This window comes from Heptranchias perlo, chromosome 18 (genome assembly GCF_035084215.1).
Source record: "Heptranchias perlo isolate sHepPer1 chromosome 18, sHepPer1.hap1, whole genome shotgun sequence".
Lineage (NCBI taxonomy): Eukaryota > Metazoa > Chordata > Chondrichthyes > Hexanchiformes > Hexanchidae > Heptranchias > Heptranchias perlo.
Window position 1 is genome coordinate 59168383 of NC_090342.1, and position 22436 is coordinate 59190818.

The following is a 22436-nucleotide window of genomic DNA, read 5'->3' on the forward strand; positions in this document are numbered from 1 at the left end:
CTATCAATCGTTCTCTCACTATCTATCTATCACTCTCACTCCATCTATCGCTCTCTCACTATCTGTCACTCTCACTATCTATCACGCTCACTATCTATCGTTCTCTCACTATCTATCACTCTCACTATCTATCATTCTCTCACCATCTATCGTTCTCTCACTATCTATCTATCGCTCTCTCTATCTATCGCTCTCTCTATCTATCGCTCTCACTATCCATCACTCTCTCACTATCTATCACTCTCACTATCTATCTATCACTCTCTATCTATCTATCGTTCTCACTATCTATCTATCGCTCTCACTATATCTGTCGCTCTCTCACTATCTATCACTCTCTCACTGTCTGTCTATCGCTCTCTCACTATCTATCTATCGCTCTCTCACTATCTATCACTCACTATCACTCTCACTATCTATCACTCTCTCAATGTCTGTCTATCGCTCTCACTATCTATCTACCATTCTCTCACTATCTATCTATCGCTCTCTCACTATCTATCGTTCTCTCACTATCTATCTATCGCTCTCTCACTATCTATCTATCACTCTCACTATCTATCATTCTCTCACTATATCTATCGCTCTCTCACTATCTATCTATCTCTCTCTCACTATCTATCTATCACTCTCTCACTGTCTGTCTATCGCTCTCTCACTATCTATCTATCATTCTCTCACTATATATCATTCTCTCACTATCTATCTGTCACTCTCACGATCTATCTATTGCTCTCTCACGATCTGTCTATCATTCTCTCTCTATCGCTCTCTCACTATCTATCTATCTCTCTCTCACTATCTATCTATAGCACTCTCACTATCTATCTATCACTCTCTCACTGTCTGTCTATCGCTCTCTCACTATCTATCTATCGCTCTCTCACTATCGCTCTCTCACTATCTATCTATCACTCTCACTATCTATCACTCTCACGATCTATCTATCGCTCTCTCACTATCTGTCACTCTCACTATCTATCACTCTCACTATCATTCTCTCACTATCTATCTATCTCTCTCTCTATCTATCGCTCTCTCACTATCTATCCATCTCTCTCTCACTATCTATCTGTCACTCTCACTATCTATCTATCATTCTCTCACTATATCTATCGCTCTCTCACTATCTATCTATCTCTCTCTCACTATCTATCTATCTCTCTCTCACTATCTATCTATCTCTCTCTCACTATCTGTCACTCTCACTATCTATCTATCACTCTCACTATCTATCGCTCTCACTATCTATCGCTCTCACTATCTATCGCTCTCACTATCTATCTATCGCTCTCTCACTATCGATCTATCGCTCCCTCACTATCTATCTGCCACTCTCACTATCTATCTATCACTCTCTCACTATCTATCTATTGCTCTCTCACTATCTAACTATAGCACTCTCACTATCAATCTATCGCTCTCTCACTATCGATCTATCGCTCTCTCACTATCTATCTATCACTATCCATCACTCTCTCACGATCTATCATTCTCTCACGATCTATCTATTGCTCTCTCGCAATCGATCTATCACTCTTACCATCTATCGTTCTCTCACTATCTGTCACTCTCTATCTATCTACCGCTCTCTCACTATCTATCTATTTTTCTCTCACTATATATCATTCTCTAACTATCGATCTGTCACTCTCACGATCTATCTATTGCTCTCTCACGATCTGTCTATCATTCTCTCTCTATCTATCGCTCTCTCACTATCTATCACTCTCACTATCTATCACTCTCACTATCTATCGCTCTCTCACTATCTATCTATCGCTCTCTCACTATCTATCGTTCTCTCACTATCTGTCACATTCTATCGATCTAGCGCTCTCTCTCTATCTATCTATCATTCTATCACTATCTATCAATCTCACTATCTATCTGTCTCACTATCTATCTGTCAATCTATCGCTCTCTCACTATCTATCTATCGCTCTCTCACTATCTATCTATCGCTCTCTCACTATCTATCTATCGCTCTCTCACTATCTATCACTCTCACTATCTATCACTCTCACGATCTGTCTATCGCTCTCTATCTGTGACTCTCACTATCAATCGTTCTCTCACTATCTATCTATCACTCTCACTCCATCTATCGCTCTCTCACTATCTGTCACTCTCACTATCTATCACGCTCACTATCTATCGTTCTCTCACTATCTATCACTCTCACTATCTATCATTCTCTCACCATCTATCGTTCTCTCACTATCTATCTATCGCTCTCTCTATCTATCGCTCTCTCTATCTATCGCTCTCACTATCCATCACTCTCTCACTATCTATCACTCTCACTATCTATCTATCACTCTCACTATTTATCACTTTCTCATGATCTATCTATCACTCACTATCACTCTCACTATCTATCGTTCTCTCACTATCAATCTATCGCTCTCTCACTATCTATCTGTCACTCTAACGATCGATCTATTGTTCTCTCACTATCTATCTATCACTCTCTCCCGCTATCTATCGCTCTCTCACGATCTATCTGTCGCTCTCTCCCACTATCTATCATTCTCTCACTATCTATCTATCGCTCTCTCACTATCTTTCTATCACTCTCACTATCTATCATTCTCTCACTATCTATCTATCGCTCTCTCACTATCTTTCTATCACTCTCACTATCTATCGTTCTCTCACTATCTATCTGTCACTCTCTATCTATCTATCGCTCTCACTATCTATCTATCGCTCTCTCCCACTTTCTATCGTTCTCTCGCCATCTATCTATCACTCTCACCATCTATAGTCTCTCACTATCTATCTATCGCGCTCTCACTATCTATCTATCGCGCTCTCACTATATCGTTCTCTCACTATCTATCTATCTATCTATCTATCGTTCTCTCACTATCTATCTATCACTCTCTATCTATCTATCGTTCTCACTATCTATCTATCGCTCTCTCACTATCTATCACTCACTATCACTCTCACTATCTATCACTCTCTCACTGTCTATCGCTCTCTCACTATCTATCTATCGCTCTCTCACTATCGCTCCATCTCTCTCTCACTATCTATCTGTCACTCTCACTATTTATCTATCACTCTCTCACTATCTATCTATCGCTCTCTCACTATCGATCTATCGCTCTCTCACTATCTATCTATCACTCTCACTATCTATCATTCTCTCACTATATCTATCTCTCCCTCACTATCTATCTATCTCTCTCTCTCACTATCTATCGCTCTCTCACTATCGCTCTCTCACTATCTATCCATCTCTCTCTCACTATCTATCTGTCACTCTCACTATTTATCTATCACTCTTTCACTATCTAACTATAGCACTCTCACTATCTATAGCTCTCTCACTATCGATCTATCGCTCTCTCACTATCTATCTATCACTCTCACTATCTATCATTCTCTCACTATATCTATCGCTCTCTCACTATCTATCTATAGCTCTCTCACTATCGATCTATCACTCTCTCACTATCTATCACTCTCTCACTGTCTGTCTATCGCTCTCTCACTATCTATCACTCTCACTATCTATCTATCGCTCTCTCACTATCTGTCACTCTCACTATCTATCACTCTCACTATCATTCTCTCACTATCTCTCTCTCTCTATCTATCTATTGCTCTCTCACTATCTATCCATCTCTCTCTCACTATCTATCTGTCACTCTCACTATCTATCTATCATTCTCTCACTATATCTATCGCTCTCTCACTATCTATCTATCTCTCTCTCACTATCTATCTATTACTCTCACTATCTATCTATTACTCTCACTATCTATCTATCACTCTCACTATCTATCACTCTCACTATCTATCGCTCTCACTATCTATCACTCTCACTATCTATCTATCGCTCTCTCACTATCTATCGCTCTCTCACTATCGATCTATCGCTCCCTCACTATCTATCTGCCACTCTCACTATCTATCTATCACTCTCTCACTATCTAACTATAGCACTCTCACTATCTATCTATCGCTCTCTCATTATCGATCTATCGCTCTATCACTATCTATCTGTCACTCTCACTATCTATCTATCACTCTCTCACTATCTATCTATCACTATCCATCACTCTCTCACTATCTATCATTCTCTCACGATCTATCTATTGCTCTCTCGCAATCGATCTATCACTCTTACCATCTATCGTTCTCTCACTATCTGTCACTCTCCATCTATCTACCGCTCTCTCACTATCTATCTATCATTCTCTCACTATATATCATTCTCTCACTATCTATCTGTCACTCTCACGATCTATCTATTGCTCTCTCACGATCTGTCTATCATTCTCTCTCTATCTATCGCTCTCTCACTATCTATCACTCTCACTATCTATCACTCTCACTATCTATCGCTCTCTCACTATCTATCTATCGCTCTCTCACTATCTATCTATCGCTCTCTCACTATCTATCGTTCTCTCACTATCTGTCACATTCTATCTATCTAGCGCTCTCTCTCTATCTATCTATCATTCTATCACTATCTATCTATCAATCTCACTATCTATCTTTCTCACTATCTATCTGTCAATCTATCGCTCTCTCACCATCTATCTATCATTCTCTCACTATCTATCTATCGCTCTCTCACTATCTATCTATCGTTCTCTCACTATCTATCTGTCACTCTCTCACTATCTATCGCTCTCTCACTATCTATCGCTCTCTCACTATCTATCGCTCTCTCACTATCTATCGCTCTCACTATCTATCACTCTCACTATCTATCATTCTCTCTATCTATCTATTACTCTCACTATCTATCTATTACTCTCACTATCTATCTATCACTCTTGCTATCTATCTATTGCTCTCTCTCACTATCTATCAATCTCACTATCTATCACTCTCACTATCTATCACTCTCACTATCTATCACTCTCACTATCTATCCATCACTCTCACTATCCATCACTCTCACTATCTATCGCTCTCTCGCAATCTATCTATCACTCTCACTATCTATCGTTCTCTCACTATCTGTCTATCATTCTCTCACTATCTATCATTCTCTCACTATCTATCTGTGACTCTCACTATCTATCTATCACTCTCACTATCTATCGCTCTCTCACTATCTATCACTCTCACTATCTATCACTCGATCTATCGCTCTCACTATCTATCATTCTGTTGCTATCTGTCACTCTCTATCTATCTAGCGCTCTCTCACTATCTATCTATCGCTCTCTCACTATCTATCGCTCTCTCACGATCTATCGATTGCGCTCTCACTATCTATCGTTCTCTCACTATCTGTCACACTATCTATCTAGCGCGCTCTATCTATCATTCTATCACTATCTATCTATCAATCTCACTATCTATCTGTCTCACTATCAATCTATCGCTCTCTCACTATCTATCTATCATTCTCTCTCTATCTATCGCTCTCTCACTATCGCTCTCTCACTGTCTATCATTCTCACTATCCATCGCTCTCTCACTACCTATCTATCATTCTCTCTCTATCTATCGCTCTCTCACTATCTATCGTTCTCTCACTATCTATCTGTCGCTCTCTCACTATCTATCGCTCTCTCACTATCTATCTGTTTTTCAAATTGGAGGCCTGTGACCAGCGGTGTGCCTCAGGCATCGGTGCTGGGTCCGCTGTTATTTGTTATTTATATTAATGATTTGGATGAGAATTTAGGAGGCATGGTTAGTAAGTTTGCAGATGACACCAAGATTGGTGGCATTGTGGACAGTGAAGAAGGTTATCTCGGATTGCAACGGGATCTTGATAAATTGGGCCAGTGGGCCGATGAATGGCAGATGGAGTTTAATTTAGATAAATGTGAGGTGATGCATTTTGGGAGATCGAATCGGGCCAGGACCTACTCCGTTAATGGTAGGGCGTTGGGGAGAGTTATAGAACAAAGAGATCTAGGAGTACAGGTTCATAGCTCCTTGAAAGTGGAGTCACAGGTGGATAGGGTGGTGAAGAAGGCATTCAGCTTGCTTGGTTTCATTGGTCAGAACATTGAATACAGGAGTTGGGATGTCTTGTTGAAGTTGTACAAGACATTAGTTAGGCCGCACTTGGAATACTGTGTACAGTTCTGGTCACCCTATTATAGAAAGGATATTATTAAACTAGAAAGAGTGCAGAAAAGATTTACTAGGATGCTGCTGGGACTTGATGGTTTGACTTATAGGGAGAGGTTAGATAGACTGGGACTTTTTTCCCTGGAGAGTAGGAGGTTAAGGGGTGATCTAATAGAAGTCTATAAAATAATGAGGGGCATAGATAAGGTAGATAGTCAAAATCTTTTCCCAAAGGTAGGGGAGTCTATAACGAGGGGACATAGATTTAAGGTGAGAGGGGAGAGATACAAAAGGGTCCAGAGGGGCAATTTTTTCACTCAAAGGGTGGTGAGTGTCTGGAACGAGCTGCCAGAGGCAGTAGTAGAGGCGGGTACAATTTTGTCTTTTAAAAAGCATTTGGACAGTTACATGGGTAAGATGGGTATAGAGGGATATGGGCCAAGTGCAGGCAATTGGGACTAGCTTAGTGGTATAAACTTGTAGCCACAGTATTTATATGGCTGGTCCAGTTAAGTTTCTCATCAATGGTGACCCCCAGGATGTTGATGGTGGGGGATTCGGTGATGGTAATGCCGTTGAATGTCAAGGGTAGGTGGTTAGACTCTCTCTTGTTGGAGGTGGGCATTGCCTGGCACTTGTCTGGTGTGAATGTTACTTGCCACTTATCAGCCCAAGCCTGGATGTTGTCCAGGTCTTGCTGCATGCGGGCTCGGACTGCTTCATTATCTGAGGGGTTGCGAATGGAACTGAACACTGTGCACTCATCAGCGAACATCCCCATTTCTGACCTTATGATGGAGGAAAGGTCATTGATGAAACAGCTGAAGATGGTTGGGCCTAGGACACTGCCCTGAGGAACTCCTGCAGCAATGCCCTGGGGCTGAGATGATTGGCCCCCAACAACCACTACCATCTTCCTTTGTGCGAGGTATGACTCCAGCCACTGGAGAGTTTTCCCCCTGATTCCCATTGACTTCAATTTTACGAGGGCTCCTTGGTGCCACACTCGGTCAAATGCTGCTTTGATGTCAAGGGCAGTCACTCTCACCTCACCTCTGGAATTCAGCTCTTTTGTCCATGTTTGGACCAAGGCTGTAATGAGGTCTGGAGCTGAGTGGTCCTGGCGGAACCCAAACTGAGCATCGGTGAGCAGGTTATTGGTGAGTAAGTGCCGCTTGATAGCACTGTCGACGACACCTTCCATCACTTTGCTGATGATTGAGAGTAGACTGATTGGGCGGTAATTGGCTGGATTGGATTTGTCCTGCTTTTTGTGGACAGGACATACCTGGGCAATTTTCCACATTGTCGGGTAGATGCCAGTGTTGTAGCTGTACTGGAATAGCTTGGCTAGAGGCGCAGCTAGTTCTGGAGCACAAGTCTTCAGCACTACAGCTGGGATGTTGTCGGGGCCCATAGCCTTTGCTGTATCCAGTGCACTCAGCCGTTTCTTGATATCACGTGGAGTGAATCGAATTGGCTGAAGACTGGCTTCTGTGATGGTGGGGATATCGGGAGGAGGCCGAGATGGATCATCCACTTGACACTTCTGGCTGAAGATGGTTGCAAACGCTTCAGCCTTGTCTTTTGCACTCACGTGCTGGACTCCACCATCATTGAGGATGGGGATGTTTGCAGAGCCTCCTCCTCCCGTTAGTTTTTTAATTGTCCACCACCATTCACAACTGGATGTGGCAGGACTGCAGAGCTTTGATCTGATCCGTTGGTTGTGGAATCGCTTAGCTCTGTGTATAGCATGTTGCTTCCGCTGTTTAGCATGCATGTAGTCCTGATTTGTAGCTTCACCAGGTTGGCACCTCATTTTTAGGTACGCCTGGTGCTGCTCCTGGCATGCTCTTCTACATTTCTCATTGAACCAGGGTTGATCCCCTGGCTTGTTGGTAATGGTAGAGTGAGGAATATGCCGGGCCATGAGGTTACAGATTGTGCTGGAATACAATTCTGCTGCTGCTGATGGCCCACAGCGCCTCATGGATGCCCAGTTTTGAGCTGCTAGATCTGTTCTGAATCCATCCCATTTAGCACAGTGATAGTGCCACACAACACGTTGGATGGTGTCCTCAGTGTGAAGACGGGACTTCGTCTTCACGAGGACTGTGCGGTGGTCACTCCTACCAATACTGTCATGGACAGATACATCTGCAACAGGTAGATTGGTGAGGACGAAATCAAGTAAGTTTTTCCCTCGTGTTGGTTCGCTCACCACCTGCCGCAGGCCCAGCCTGGCAGCTGTGTCCTTCAGGACTCGGCCAGCTCGATCAGTAGTGGTGCTACCGAGCCACTCTTGGTGATGGACATTGAAGTCCCCCACCCAGAGTACATTCTGTCCCATTGCTACCCTCAGTGCTTCCTCCAAGTGGTGTTCAACATGGAGGAGGACTGATTCATCAGCTGAGGGAGGGCGGTAGGTGGTAATTAGCAGGAGGTTTCCTTGCCCATGTTTGACCTGATGCGATGAGATTTCATGTGGTTCGGAGTCAATGTTGAGGACTCCCAGGGCCACTCCCTCCTGACTGTATATCACTGTACCACCACCTCTGGTGGGTCTGTCCTGCCGGTGGGACAGGACATACCCAGGGATGGTGATGGAAGAGTCTGGGACGTTGGCTGAAAGGTATGATTCTGTGAGAATGGCTATGTCAGGCTGTTGCTTGACTAGTCTGTGGGACAGCTCTCCCAATTTTGGCACAAATCCCCAGATGTTAGCGAGGAGGACTTTGCAGGGTCGACTGGGCTTGGTTTACCTTTGTCGTGTCTGGTGCCTGGTGGTCCGATGCCGGGTGGTCCGTCTGGTTTTATTCTTATTGTGACTTTTTTTCGCGATATTTTACAACTGAGTGGCTTGCTAGGCCATTTCAGAGGGCAATTAAGAATCAACCACATTCTCTCACTATCATTCTCTCACTATCTATCTATCGCTCTCTCACTATCTATCTCTCTATCACTCTCACTTTCTATCATTCTCTCACTATCTATCTATCGCTCTCTCACTATCTATCTATCACTCTCACTATCTATCTATCATTCTCTGACTATCTATCTATCACTCTCACTATCTATCTATCGCTCTCTCACTATCTGTCGCTCTCTCACTATCTATCATTCTCTGACTATCTATCTATCGCTCTCTCACTATCTATCGCTCTCACTATCTATCCATCGCTCTCTCACTATCTATCTATCGCTCTCTCACTATCTATCACTCTCTATCTATCTATCGATCGCTCTCTCACTCTATCGCTCTCTCACTATCTATCTATCGCTCTCTATCTATCTATCACTCTCACTATCTCGCTATCTTTCTCTCACTATCTGTCAATCGCTCTCACTATCTATCCATCGCTCTCTCACTATCTGTCACTCTCACTATCTATCGCTCTCTATCTTTCTATCACTCTTACTATCTATCTATCGCTCTCTCACTATCTATCTATCGTTCTCTCACTATCTATCTATCGCTCTCTCGCTATCTATCTCTCTCTATTTCTCTATCTCTATCTATCTGTGTATCTATGACAATGAGTGATACAGGCCTGAAACATTAACTTGTCCATTCGCTCCACAGATGCTGACCCACCTGCGCTGTATTTCCAGCATTTGCAGTTTTTCTTTTTTCTTTTATTTCTCTGCCTCTTATTCTTCTGCTTCATTTCCTCTTCGTTTATTCCTCTGTCTTTCTTTCTTCCTCTCCCTCTCTCTTTCTGTCTCTCTCTGTCCGCATTCCACCCCTCTTTATCGCTGTCTATCTATCGATGTCTCTTTCTCTCCTCTTTCTGCTTCTCTCTGCTTTTCTTCCTCTTTTTCTCCCTGTGTGTCCCTTTTGCCTCTCCTTTTCTGTCCCCTTTCTGCTCCTGTCTGTCTCTATCATTCTGGTTCTCTGCTTCCTATGTCTCTGTCTCTGCCTCTGTCTATCTCTGTCTACCACTCCCTCTCTGCCTTCCTGTCTCTCACTCTTCATACCTGGACTGAGAGCACGCCACTGTACTGAGGTGGGAGGAGGAGTAAGTAAACAGTGATGTGGGGTTGCAATGCCACATTAAAGAGATGCATATTTTGATTTATTTAGGTGAATCCAAACCATCACGCCAAGTGGTCTCAGTGAGCAGTGTGGATCCACAACCATCATCTGTCAGCACCAGGAGAGGTCAGCCTGAGGTACTGTAAACCCATATAATCCCACCCTCACTTCCCAGACACCAGGCTTTCTCTGATCAGCCTGAGGTACTGTAAACCCATATAATCCCACCCTCACTTCCCAGACACCGGGCTTTCTCTGATCAGCCTGAGGTACTGTAAACCCATATAATCCCACCCTCACTTCCCAGACACCAGGCTTTCTCTGATCAGCCTGAGGTACTGTAAACCCATATAATCCCACCCTCACTTCCCAGACACCAGGCTTTCTCTGATCAGCTGGAGGTACTGTAAACCCATATTATCCCACCCTCACTTCCCAGACACCGGGCTTTCTCTGATCAGCTGGAGGTTTTAGATGCTTTTCCTCCACCCATCAGCCTGACCTCTTTTCACTCTCTGCTGTACATGCAATTGGTGTGGGACTGCCTCTCTCGGTTAATGACATGTGTGAGCCTCCATAACTCAGCATCAACTGAGCAGTGAGTGAGGGAGGCCCCAGGATGGTGAGTAATTTAACAGTGCTGCCTCTCGCTGTGGCCTTCCCGATGGTGCAGTCTCTCCATTTAAACCTGCATTCAACAGATGAAAAGGGACTGGGGCATTGTCCCTTTAACAGTGCCGTGCAACAGCCACATTGACCCTGCTGTCCCCCGAGCCCCTTTATACTCAGGGCTTGTTCAGGGAACGTGTGTCATTTCTGTGGCAAGGAGGAAGGGATTACACGTCAGGTTAGAGAAAGAACCAGGCAGCAGCTAGGGAGGGATCTTAGAATCATAGAAAATTAACGGCACAGAAGGAGGCCATTCAGCCCATCGTGTCCTCGCCGGCTGAGGAACGAGCCACCCAGCCTAATCCCACTTTCCTGCATTTGGTCCGTAGCCCTGTAGGTTACGGCTCTTCAGGTGCACATTCAGGTATTTTTTAAATGAGTTGAAGGTTTCTGCCTCTACCACCCTCTCAGGCAGTGAGTTCCAGACCCTCACCACCCTCTGGGTGAAAAGATTATTCCTCATTTCCGCTCTAATCCTTCTACCAATCACTTTAAATCTATGCCCCCTGATTATTGACCTCTCCGCTAAGGGAAATAGGTCCTTCCTATCCACTCTTATCTCGTCCCCTCATAATTTTGTACACCTCAATCAAATCACCCCCTCAGCCTCTTCTGTTCCAAGGAAAACAACCCCAGCCTATCCAATCTATCATCATAGGTAAAATTATCCAGTCCTGGCGACATCCTCGTAAATCTCCTCTGCACCCTCTCTAGTGCAATCACATCTTTCCTGTAATGTGGTGACTAGAACTGTGCGCAGTGTTCTTAACCACCTTATAAGAACATAAGAAATAGGAGCAGGAGTAGGCCAATCGGCCCTTCAAGCCTGCTCCGCCATTTAATAAGATTATGGCTGATCTGATCCCAACCTCAAATCTAAATTCATGTCCAATTTATCTGCCTGTCCTGCTACCTTCAGGGATCTGTGGACATGCACTCCAAGGTCCCTCACTTCCTCTACACCTCTCAGTATCCTCTCATTTATTGTGTACTCCCTTGCCTTCTTTGCTCTCCCCAAATGCATTACCTCACACTTCTCCGGATTGAACTCCATTTGCCACTTTTCTGCCCAACTGACCAGTCCATTGATATCTTCCTGCAGTCTACAGCTTTCCTCCTCATTATCAACCACACGGCCTATCTTTGTGTCATCTGCAAATTTCTTAATCATGCCTCCTACGTTTAAGTCCAAATCATTAATGCATACACAAAAAGCAAAGGACCTCGTACCGAGCCCTGCGGCACCCCACTGGAAACAGCCTTCCAGTCGCAAAAACACCCGTTCACCATTACCCTTTGCTTCCTGCCACTGAGCCAATTTTGGATCCAATTTGCCACATTCCCTTGGATCCCATGGGCCTTTACTTTTTTGACCAATCTGCCATGTGGGACCTTGTCAAAAGCCTTGCGAAAATCCATGTAGACCACATCAATTGTGCTACCCTCATCGATTCGACGAGTCACCGCCTCAAAAAATTCAATCAAGTTAGTCAGACACGACCTCCTCTTAACAAATCCGTGCTGACTGTCCTTGATTAATCCGTGCATTTCTAAGTGACGGTTTATCTGTCCCTCAGAATTGATTCCAATAATTGTCCCACCACCGAGGTTAGACTGACTGGCCTGTAATTACTCGATATATCCTTCGCTCCCTTTTTAAACAACGGTACAACGTGAGCAGTCCTCCAATCTGTATCCAGTGAGGATTGGAAAATGATGGTCAGAGCCTCCACTATTTCCTCCCTGGCGTTTCTTAACAGCCTGGGATACATTTCATCCGGGCCTGGCGATTTATCCACTTTCAAAGATGCTAAATCCCTTAATACTTCCTCTCTCAATGTTTATCCCATCCAATATTTCACACTCCTCCTTCACAGGTGAATAACATTCGAAGACTGAGGGTGAGCAGTGAAGATCACCTGCCCTGGGAGTGTTTGATGGGACAGTGCAGGGGGAGCTTTACTCTGTATCTAACCCGTGCTGTACCTGCCCTGGGAGTGTTTGATGGGACAGTGTAGAGGGAGCTTTACTCTGTATCTAACCCTGTACCTGCCCTGGGAGTGTTTGATGGGACAGTGTAGAGGGAGCTTTACTCTGCATCTAACCCATGCTGTACCTGCTCTGGGAGTGTTTGATGGGACAGTGTAGGGGGAGCTTTACTCTGTATCTAACCCATGCCGTACCTGCGCTGGGAGTGTTTGATGGGACAGTGTAGAGGCAGCTTTACTCTGTATCTAACCTGTGCTGTACCTGCCCTGGGAGTGTTTGATGGGACAGTGTAGGGGGAGCTTTACTCTGTATCGAACCCATGCTGTACCTGACCTGGGAGTGTTTGATGGGACAGTGTAGGGGGAGCTTTACTCTGTATCGAACCTGAACTGTACCTGCCCTGGGAGTGTTTGATGGGGCAGTGTAGAGGGAACTTTACTCTGTGTCTAACCCGTGCTGTACCTGCCCTGGGAGTGTTTGATGGGACAGTGTAGAGGGAGCTTTACTCTGTATCGAACCCGTGCTGTACCTGCCCAGGGAGTGTTTGATGGGACAGTGTAGGGGAAGCTTTACTCTGTATCTAACCTGAACTGTACCTGCCCTGGGAGAGTTTGATGGGACAGTGCAGAGGGAACTTTACTCTGTATCTAACCCGTGATGTACCTGCCCAGGGAGTTTTTGATGGGACAGTGTCGGGGGAGCTTTACTCTGTATCTAACCCGTGATGTACCTGCCCTGGGAGTGTTTGATGGGACAGTGTAGAGGGAGCTTTACTCTGTATCTAACCTGAACTGTACCTACCCTGGGAGCGTTTGATGGGACAGTGTAGAGGGAGATTTGCTCTGTATCGAACCCGTGCTGTACCTGCCCTGGGAGTGTTTGACGGGACAGTGTAGGGGGAGCTTTACTCTGTATCTAACCCGTGCTGTACCTGCCCTGGGAGTGTTCGATGGGACAGTGCAGAGGGAACTTTACTCTGTATCCAACCCTGTACCTGCCCTGGGTGTGTTTGATGGGACAGTGTAGAGGGAGCTTTACTCTGTATCTAACCCGTGCTGTACCTGCCCTGGGTGTGTTTGATGGGACAGTGTAGAGGGAGCTTTACTCTGTATCTAACCTGAACTGTACCTGCCCTGGGAGTGTTTGATGGGGCAGTGCAGAGGGAACTTTACTCTGTGTCTAACCCGTGCTGTACCTGCCCTGGGAGTGTTTGATGGGACAGTGCAGAGGGAGCTTTACTCTGTATCGAACCCGTGCTGTACCTGCCCTGGGAGTGTTTGATGGGACAGTGCAGGGGGAGCTTTACTCTGTATCCAACCTGAACTGTACCTGCCCTGGGAGTGTTTGATGGGGCAGTGCAGAGGGAGCTTTACTCTGTATCTAACCTGTGCAGTACCTGCCCTGGGAGTGTTTGATGGGACAGTGCAGAGGGAGCTTTACTCTGTATCGAACCCGTGCTGTACCTGCCCCGGGAGTGTTTGATGGGACAGTGTAGGGGAAGCTTTACTCTGTATCTAACCTGAACTGTACCTGCCCTGGGAGAGTTTGATGGGACAGTGCAGAGGGAACTTTACTCTGTATCTAACCTGTGATGTACCTGCCCTGGGAGTTTTTGATGGGACAGTGTCGGGGGAGCTTTACTCTGTATCTAACCCGTGATGTACCTGCCCTGGGAGTGTTTGATGGGACAGTGTAGAGGGAGCTTTACTCTGTATCTAACCTGAACTGTACCTACCCTGGGAGCGTTTGATGGGACAGTGTAGAGGGAGATTTGCTCTGTATCGAACCCGTGCTGTACCTGCCCTGGGAGTGTTTGACGGGACAGTGTAGGGGGAGCTTTACTCTGCATCTAACCCGTGCTGTACCTGCCCTGGGAGTGTTTGATGGGACACTGCAGAGGGAGCTTTACTCTGTATCTAACCCTGTACCTGCCCTGGGTGTGTTTGATGGGACAGTGTAGAGGGAGCTTTACTCTGTATCTAACCCGTGCTGTACCTGCCCTGGGAGTGTTTGATGGGGCAGTGTAGAGGGAGCTTTACTCTGTATCTAACCCTGTACCTGCCCTGGGTGTGTTTGATGGGACAGTGTAGAGGGAGCTTTACTCTGTATCTAACCCGTGCTATACCTGCCCTGGGAGAGTTTGATGGGACAGTGTAGAGGGAGCTTTACTCTGTATCTGACCCGTGCTGTACCTGCTCTGGGAGTGTTTGATGGGACAGTGCAGAGGGAGCTTTACTATGTATCTAACCTGAACTGTACTTGCCCTGGGAGCGTTTGATGGGATAGTGTGGAGGGAGATTTGCTCTGTTTCGAACCCGTGCTGTACCTGCCCTGGGAGTGTTTGACGGGACAGTGTAGAGGGAGCTTTACTCTGTATCTCACCCTGTACCTGCCCTGGGAGTGTTTGATGGGACAGTGTAGAGGGAGCTTTACTCTGTATCTTACCCATGCTGTACCTGCTCTGGGAGTGTTTGATGGGACAATGTGGAGGGAGCTTTACTCTGTATCTAACCCGTGCTGTACCTGCTCTGGGAGTGTTTGATGGGACAGTGTAGAGGGAGCTTTACTCTGTATCTAACCTAAACTGTACCTGCCCTGGGAGCGTTTGATGGGACAGTGTAGAGGGAGATTTGCTCTGTATCGAACCCGTGCTGTACCTGCCCTGGGAATGTTTGACGGGACAGTGTAGGGGGAGCTTTACTCTGTATCTGACCCGTGCTGTACCTGCCCTGGGAGTGTTTGATGGGACAGTGCAGAGGGAGCTTTACTCTGTATCTAACCCTGTACCTGCCCTGGGTGTGTTTGATGGGACAGTGTCGAGGGAGCTTTACTCTGTATCTAACCCGTGCTGTACCTGCCCTGGGAGTGTTTGATGGGACAGTGTAGAGGGAGCTTTACTCTGTATCTAACCTGTGCTGTACCTGCCCTGGGAGTGTTTGATGGGACAGTGTAGAGGGAGCTTTACTCTGTATCTAACCCGTGCTGTACCTGCCCTGGGAGTGTTTGATGGGACAGTGTAGGGGGAGCTTTACTCTGTATCGAACCCATGCCGTACCTGCCCTGGGAGTGTTTGATGGGACAGTGTAGGGGGAGCTTTACTCTGTGTCTAACCCGTGCTGTACCTGCCCTGGGAGTGTTTGATGGGACAGTGTCGAGCGAGCTTTACTCTGTATCTAACCTGAACTGTACCTGCCCTGGGAGTGTTTGATGGGGCAGTGCAGAGGGAGCTTTACTCTGCATCTAACCTGTGCAGCACCTGCCCTGGGAGTGTTTGATGGGACAGTGCAGAGGGAGCTTTACTCTGTATCGAACCCGTGCTGTACCTGGCCCGGGAGTGTTTGATGGGACAGTGCAGAGGGAGCTTTACTCTGTATCGAACCCGTGCTGTACCTGCCCTAGGAGTGTTTGATGGGACAGTGCAGAGGGAGCTTTACTCTGTATCCAACCCTGTACCTGCCCTGGGTGTGTTTGATGGGACAGTGTGGAGGCAGCTTTACTCTGTATCTAACCCGTGTTGTACCTGCCCTGGGTGTGTTTGATGGGACAGTGTAGAGGGAGCTTTACTCTGTATCTAACCTGAACTGGACCTGCCCTGGGAGTGTTTGATGGGGCAGTGCAGAGGGAACTTTACTCTGTGTCTAACCCGTGCTGTACCTGCCCTGGGAGTGTTTGATGGGACAGTGTAGAGGGAGCTTTACTCTGTATCGAACCCGTGCTGTACCTGCCCTGGGAGTGTTTGATGGGACAGTGCAGGGGGAGCTTTACTCTGTATCCAACCTGAACTGTACCTGCCCTGGGAGTGTTTGATGGGGCAGTGCAGAGGGAGCTTTACTCTGTATCTAACCTGTGCAGTACCTGCCCTGGGAGTGTTTGATGGGACAGTGCAGAGGGAGCTTTACTCTGTATCGATACCCTGCTGTACCTGCCCCGGGAGTGTTTGATGGGACAGTGTAGGGGAAGCTTTACTCTGTATCTAACCTGAACTGTACCTGCCCTGGGAGAGTTTGATGGGACAGTGCAGAGGGAACTTTACTCTGTATCTAACCCGTGATGTACCTGCCCTGGGAGTTTTTGATGGGACAGTGTCGGGGGAGCTTTACTCTGTATCTAACCCGTGATGTACCTGCCCTGGGAGTGTTTGATGGGAAAGTGTAGAGGGAGCTTTACTCTGTATCTAACCTGAACTGTACCTACCCTGGGAGCGTTTGATGGGACAGTGTAGAGGGAGATTTGCTCTGTATCTAACCCTGTACCTGCCCTGGGAGTGTTTGATGGGACAGTGTAGAGGGAGCTTTACTCTGTATCTCACCCATGCTGTACCTGCTCTGGGAGTGTTTGATGGGACAGTGTCGAGGGAGCTTTACTCTGCATCTAACCTGAACTGTACCTGCCCTGGGAGCGTTTGATGGGACAGTGTAGAGGGAGATTTGCTCTGTATCGAACCCGTGCTGTACCTGCCCTGGGAGTGTTTGACGGGACAGTGTAGGGGGAGCTTTACTCTGTATCTAACCCGTGCTGTACCTGCCCTGGGAGTGTTTGATGGGACAGTGCAGAGGGAGCTTTACTCTGTATCTAACCCTGTACCTGCCCTGGGTGTGTTTGATGGGACAGTGTAGAGGGAGCTTTACTCTGTATCTAACCCGTGCTATACCTGCCCTGGGAGAGTTTGATGGGACAGTGCACAGGGAGCTTTACTCTGTATCTAACCTGAACTGTACCTGCCCTGGGAGCGTTTGATGGGATAGTGTAGAGGGAGATTTGCTCTGTTTCGAACCCGTGCTGTACCTGCCCTGGGAGTGTTTGACGGGACAGTGTCGGGGGAGCTTTACTCTGTATCTAACCCTGTACCTGCCCTGGGAGTGTTTGATGGGACAGTGTAGAGGGAGCTTTACTCTGTATCTTACCCATGCTGTACCTGCTCTGGGAGTGTTTGATGGGACAATGCAGAGGGAGCTTTACTCTGTATCGAACCCGTGCTGTACCTGCTCTGGGAGTGTTTGATGGGACAGTGTCGAGGGAGCTTTACTCTGTATCTAACCTAAACTGTACCTGCCCTGGGAGCGTTTGATGGGACAGTGCAGAGGGAGATTTGCTCTGTATCGAACCCGTGCTGTACCTGCCCTGGGAATGTTTGACGGGACAGTGTAGGGGGAGCTTTACTCTGTATCAAACCCGTGCTGTACCTGCCCTGGGAGTGTTTGATGGGACAGTGCAGAGGGAGCTTTACTCTGTATCTAACCCTGTACCTGCCCTGGGTGTGTTTGATGGGACAGTGTCGAGGGAGCTTTACTCTGTATCTAACCCGTGCTGTACCTGCCCTGGGAGTGTTTGATGGGACAGTGTAGAGGGAGCTTTACTCTGTATCTAACCTGTGCTGTACCTGCCCTGGGAGTGTTTGATGGGACAGTGTAGAGGGAGCTTTACTCTGTATCTAACCCGTGCTGTACCTGCCCTGGGAGTGTTTGATGGGACAGTGTAGGGGGAGCTTTACTCTGTATCGAACCCATGCCGTACCTGCCCTGGGAGTGTTTGATGGGACAGTGTAGGGGGAGCTTTACTCTGTGTCTAACCCGTGCTGTACCTGCCCTGGGAGTGTTTGATGGGACAGTGCAGAGCGAGCTTTACTCTGCATCTAACCTGAACTGTACCTGCCCTGGGAGTGTTTGATGGGGCAGTGCAGAGGGAGCTTTACTCTGTATCCAACCCTGTACCTGCCCTGGGTGTGTTTGATGGGACAGTGTAGAGGGAGCTTTACTCTGTATCTAACCCGTGCTGTACCTGCCCTGGGTGTGTTTGATGGGACAGTGTAGAGGGAGCTTTACTCTGTATCTAACCTGAACTGGACCTGCCCTGGGAGTGTTTGATAGGGCAGTGTAGAGGGAACTTTACTCTGTGTCTAACCCGTGCTGTACCTGCCCTGGGAGTGTTTGATGGGACAGTGTAGAGGGAGCTTTACTCTGTATCGAACCCGTGCTGTACCTGCCCTGGGAGTGTTTGATGGGACAGTGCAGGGGGAGCTTTACTCTGTATCCAACCTGAACTGTACCTGCCCTGGGAGTGTTTGATGGGGCAGTGCAGAGGGAGCTTTACTCTGTATCGAACCTGTGCAGTACCTGCCCTGGGAGTGTTTGATGGGACAGTGCAGAGGGAGCTTTACTCTGTATCGAACCCGTGCTGTACCTGCCCCGGGAGTGTTTGATGGGACAGTGTCGGGGAAGCTTTACTCTGTATCTAACCTGAACTGTACCTGCCCTGGGAGAGTTTGATGGGACAGTGCAGAGGGAACTTTACTCTGTATCTAACCCGTGATGTACCTGCCCTGGGAGTTTTTGATGGGACAGTGTCGGGGGAGCTTTACTCTGTATCTAACCCGTGATGTACCTGCCCTGGGAGTGTTTGATGGGAAAGTGAAGAGGGAGCTTTACTCTGTATCTAACCTGAACTGTACCTACCCTGGGAGCGTTTGATGGGACAGTGTAGAGGGAAATTTGCTCTGTATCGAACCCGTACTGTACCTGCCCTGGGAGTGTTTGACGGGACAGTGTAGGGTGAGCTTTACTCTGTATCGAACCCTGTACCTGCCCTGGGAGTGTTTGATGGGACAGTGTAGAGGGAGCTTTACTCTGTATCTAACCCATGCTGTACCTGCTCTGGGAGTGTTTGATGGGACAGTGTCGAGGGAGCTTTACTCTGTATCTAACCCTGTACCTGCCCTGGGTGTGTTTGATGGGACAGTGTAGAGGGAACTTTACTCTGTATCTAACCCGTGATGTTCCTGCCCTGGGAGTGTTTGATGGGACAGTGTAGAGGAAGCTTTACTCTGTATCTAACCTGAACTGTACCTACCCTGGGAGCGTTTGATGGGACAGTGTAGAGGGAGATTTGCTCTGTGTCGAACCCGTGCTGCACCTGCCCTGGGAGTGTTTGACGGGACAGTGCAGAGGGAGCTTTACTCTGTATCTAACCCTGTACATGCCCTGGGTGTGTTTGATGGGACAGTGTAGGGGGAGCTTTCCTCTGTATCTAACCCATGCCGTACCTGCGCTGGGAGTGTTTGATGGGACAGTGTAGAGGGAGCTTTACTCTGTATCGAACCCGTGCTGCACCTGCCCTGGGAGTGTTTGATGGGACAGTGTAGGGGGAGCTTTACTCTGCATCTAACCCATGCCGTACCTGCGCTGGGAGTGTTTGATGGGACAGTGTAGAGGGTGCTTTACTCTGTATCTAACCTGTGCTGTACCTGCCCTGGGAGTGTTTGATGGGACAGTGTAGGGGGAGCTTTACTCTGTATCGAACCCGTGCTGTACCTGCCCTGGGAGCGTTTGATGGGACAGTGTCGGGGGAGCTTTACTCTGTGTCTAACCCGTGCTGTACCTGCCCTGGGAGTGTTTGATGGGACAGTGCAGAGCGAGCTTTACTCTGTATCGAACCTGAACTGTACCTGCCCTGGGAGTGTTTGATGGGGCAGTGTAGAGGGAGCTTTACTCTGTATCTAACCTGTGCAGCACCTGCCCTGGGAGTGTTTGATGGGACAGTGCAGAGGGAGCTTTACTCTGTATCGAACCCGTGCTGTACCTGGCCCGGGAGTGTTTGATGGGACAGTGTCGGGGAAGCTTTACTCTGTATCTAACCTGAACTGTACCTGCCCTGGGAGAGTTTGATGGGACAGTGCAGAGGGAACTTTACTCTGTATCTAACCCGTGATGTACCTGCCCTGGGAGTTTTTGATGGGACAGTGTCGGGGGAGCTTTACTCTGTATCTAACCCGTGATGTACCTGCCCTGGGAGTGTTTGATGGGACAGTGTAGAGGAAGCTTTACTCTGTATCTAACCTGAACTGTACCGACCCTGGGAGCGTTTGATGGGACAGTGTAGAGGGAGATTTGCTCTGTGTCGAACCCGTGCTGTACCTGCCCTGGGAGTGTTTGACGGGACAGTGCAGAGGGAGCTTTACTCTGTATCTAACCCTGTACCTGCGCTGGGAGTGTTTGATGGGACAGTGTAGAGGAAGCTTTACTCTGTATCGAACCCGTGCTGCACCTGCCCTGGGAGTGTTTGATTGGACAGTGTAGGGGGAGCTTTACTCTGTATCTAACCTGAACTGTACCTGCCCAGGGAGTGTTTGATGGGACAGTGTAGAGGGAACTTGACTCTGTGTCTAACCCGTGCTGTACCTGCCCTGGGAGTGTTTGATGGGACAGTGTAGAGGACGCCTTACTCTGTATCGAACCCGTGCTGTACCTGCCCTGGGAGTGTTTGATGGGACAGTGTAGGGGGAGCTTTACTCCGTATCTAACCTGAACTGTACCTGCCCTGGGAGTGTTTGATAGGGCAGTGTAGAGGGAGCTTTACTCTGTATCTAACCTGTGCAGTACCTGCCCTGGGAGTGTTTGATGGGACAGTGTCGAGGGAGCTTTACTCTGTATCGAACCCGTGCTGTACCTGCCCCGGGAGTGTTTGATGGGACAGTGCGGAGGGAGCTTTACTCTGCATCTAACCTGAACTGTACCTGCCCTGGGAGAGTTTGATGGGACAGTGCAGAGGGAACTTTACTCTGTATCTAACCCATGATGTACCTGCCCTGGGAGTTTTTGATGGGACAGTGTAGGGGGAGCTTTACTCTGTATCGAACCCGTGATGTACCTGCCCTGGGAGTGTTTGATGGGACAGTGTAGAGGGAGCTTTACTCCGTATCTAACCCGAACTGTACCTACCCTGGGAGCGTTTGATGGGACAGTGTAGAGGGAGATTTGCTCTGTATCGAACCCGTGCTGTCCATGCCCTGGGAGTGTTTGACGGGACAGTGTCGGGGGAGCTTTACTCTGTATCTAACCCGTGCTGTCCCTGCCCTGGGAGTGTTTGATGGGACAGTGCAGAGGGAGCTTTACTCTGTATCTAACCCTGTTCCTGCCCTGGGAGCGTTTGATGGGACAGTGTAGAGGGAGATTTGCTCTGTATCGAACCCGTGCTGTACCTGCCCTGGGAGTGTTTGACGGGACAGTGTAGGGGGAGCTTTACTCTGTATCTAACCCGTGCTGTACCTGCCCTGGGAGTGTTTGATGGGACAGTGCAGAGGGAGCTTTACTCTGTATCTAACCCTGTACCTGCCCTGGGTGTGTTTGATGGGACAGTGTAGAGGGAGCTTTACTCTGTATCTAACCCGTGCTATACCTGCCCTGGGAGAGTTTGATGGGACAGTGCACAGGGAGCTTTACTCTGTATCTAACCTGAACTGTACCTGCCCTGGGAGCGTTTGATGGGATAGTGTAGAGGGAGATTTGCTCTGTTTCGAACCCGTGCTGTACCTGCCCTGGGAGTGTTTGACGGGACAGTGTCGGGGGAGCTTTACTCTGTATCTAACCCTGTACCTGCCCTGGGAGTGTTTGATGGGACAGTGTAGAGGGAGCTTTACTCTGTATCTTACCCATGCTGTACCTGCTCTGGGAGTGTTTGATGGGACAATGCAGAGGGAGCTTTACTCTGTATCGAACCCGTGCTGTACCTGCTCTGGGAGTGTTTGATGGGACAGTGTCGAGGGAGCTTTACTCTGTATCTAACCTAAACTGTACCTGCCCTGGGAGCGTTTGATGGGACAGTGCAGAGGGAGATTTGCTCTGTATCGAACCCGTGCTGTACCTGCCCTGGGAATGTTTGACGGGACAGTGTAGGGGGAGCTTTA

The 22436-nt window shown here is 47.8% G+C and overlaps 1 protein-coding gene across 2 annotated transcripts in view; it reads left to right on the top strand.

Moving 5' to 3' along the window:
* Window positions 1-22436, top strand: part of LOC137334896 (F-actin-monooxygenase MICAL3-like) — a 354266-nt gene that overhangs the window by 58951 nt on the left and 272879 nt on the right. For both annotated transcript variants that reach the window (XM_067999976.1, XM_067999977.1), the window contains exon 2: window positions 10148-10236. In XM_067999976.1, coding sequence (XP_067856077.1) covers window positions 10148-10236 — 89 coding nt within the window. The remainder of the gene's footprint in view (window positions 1-10147; window positions 10237-22436) is intronic.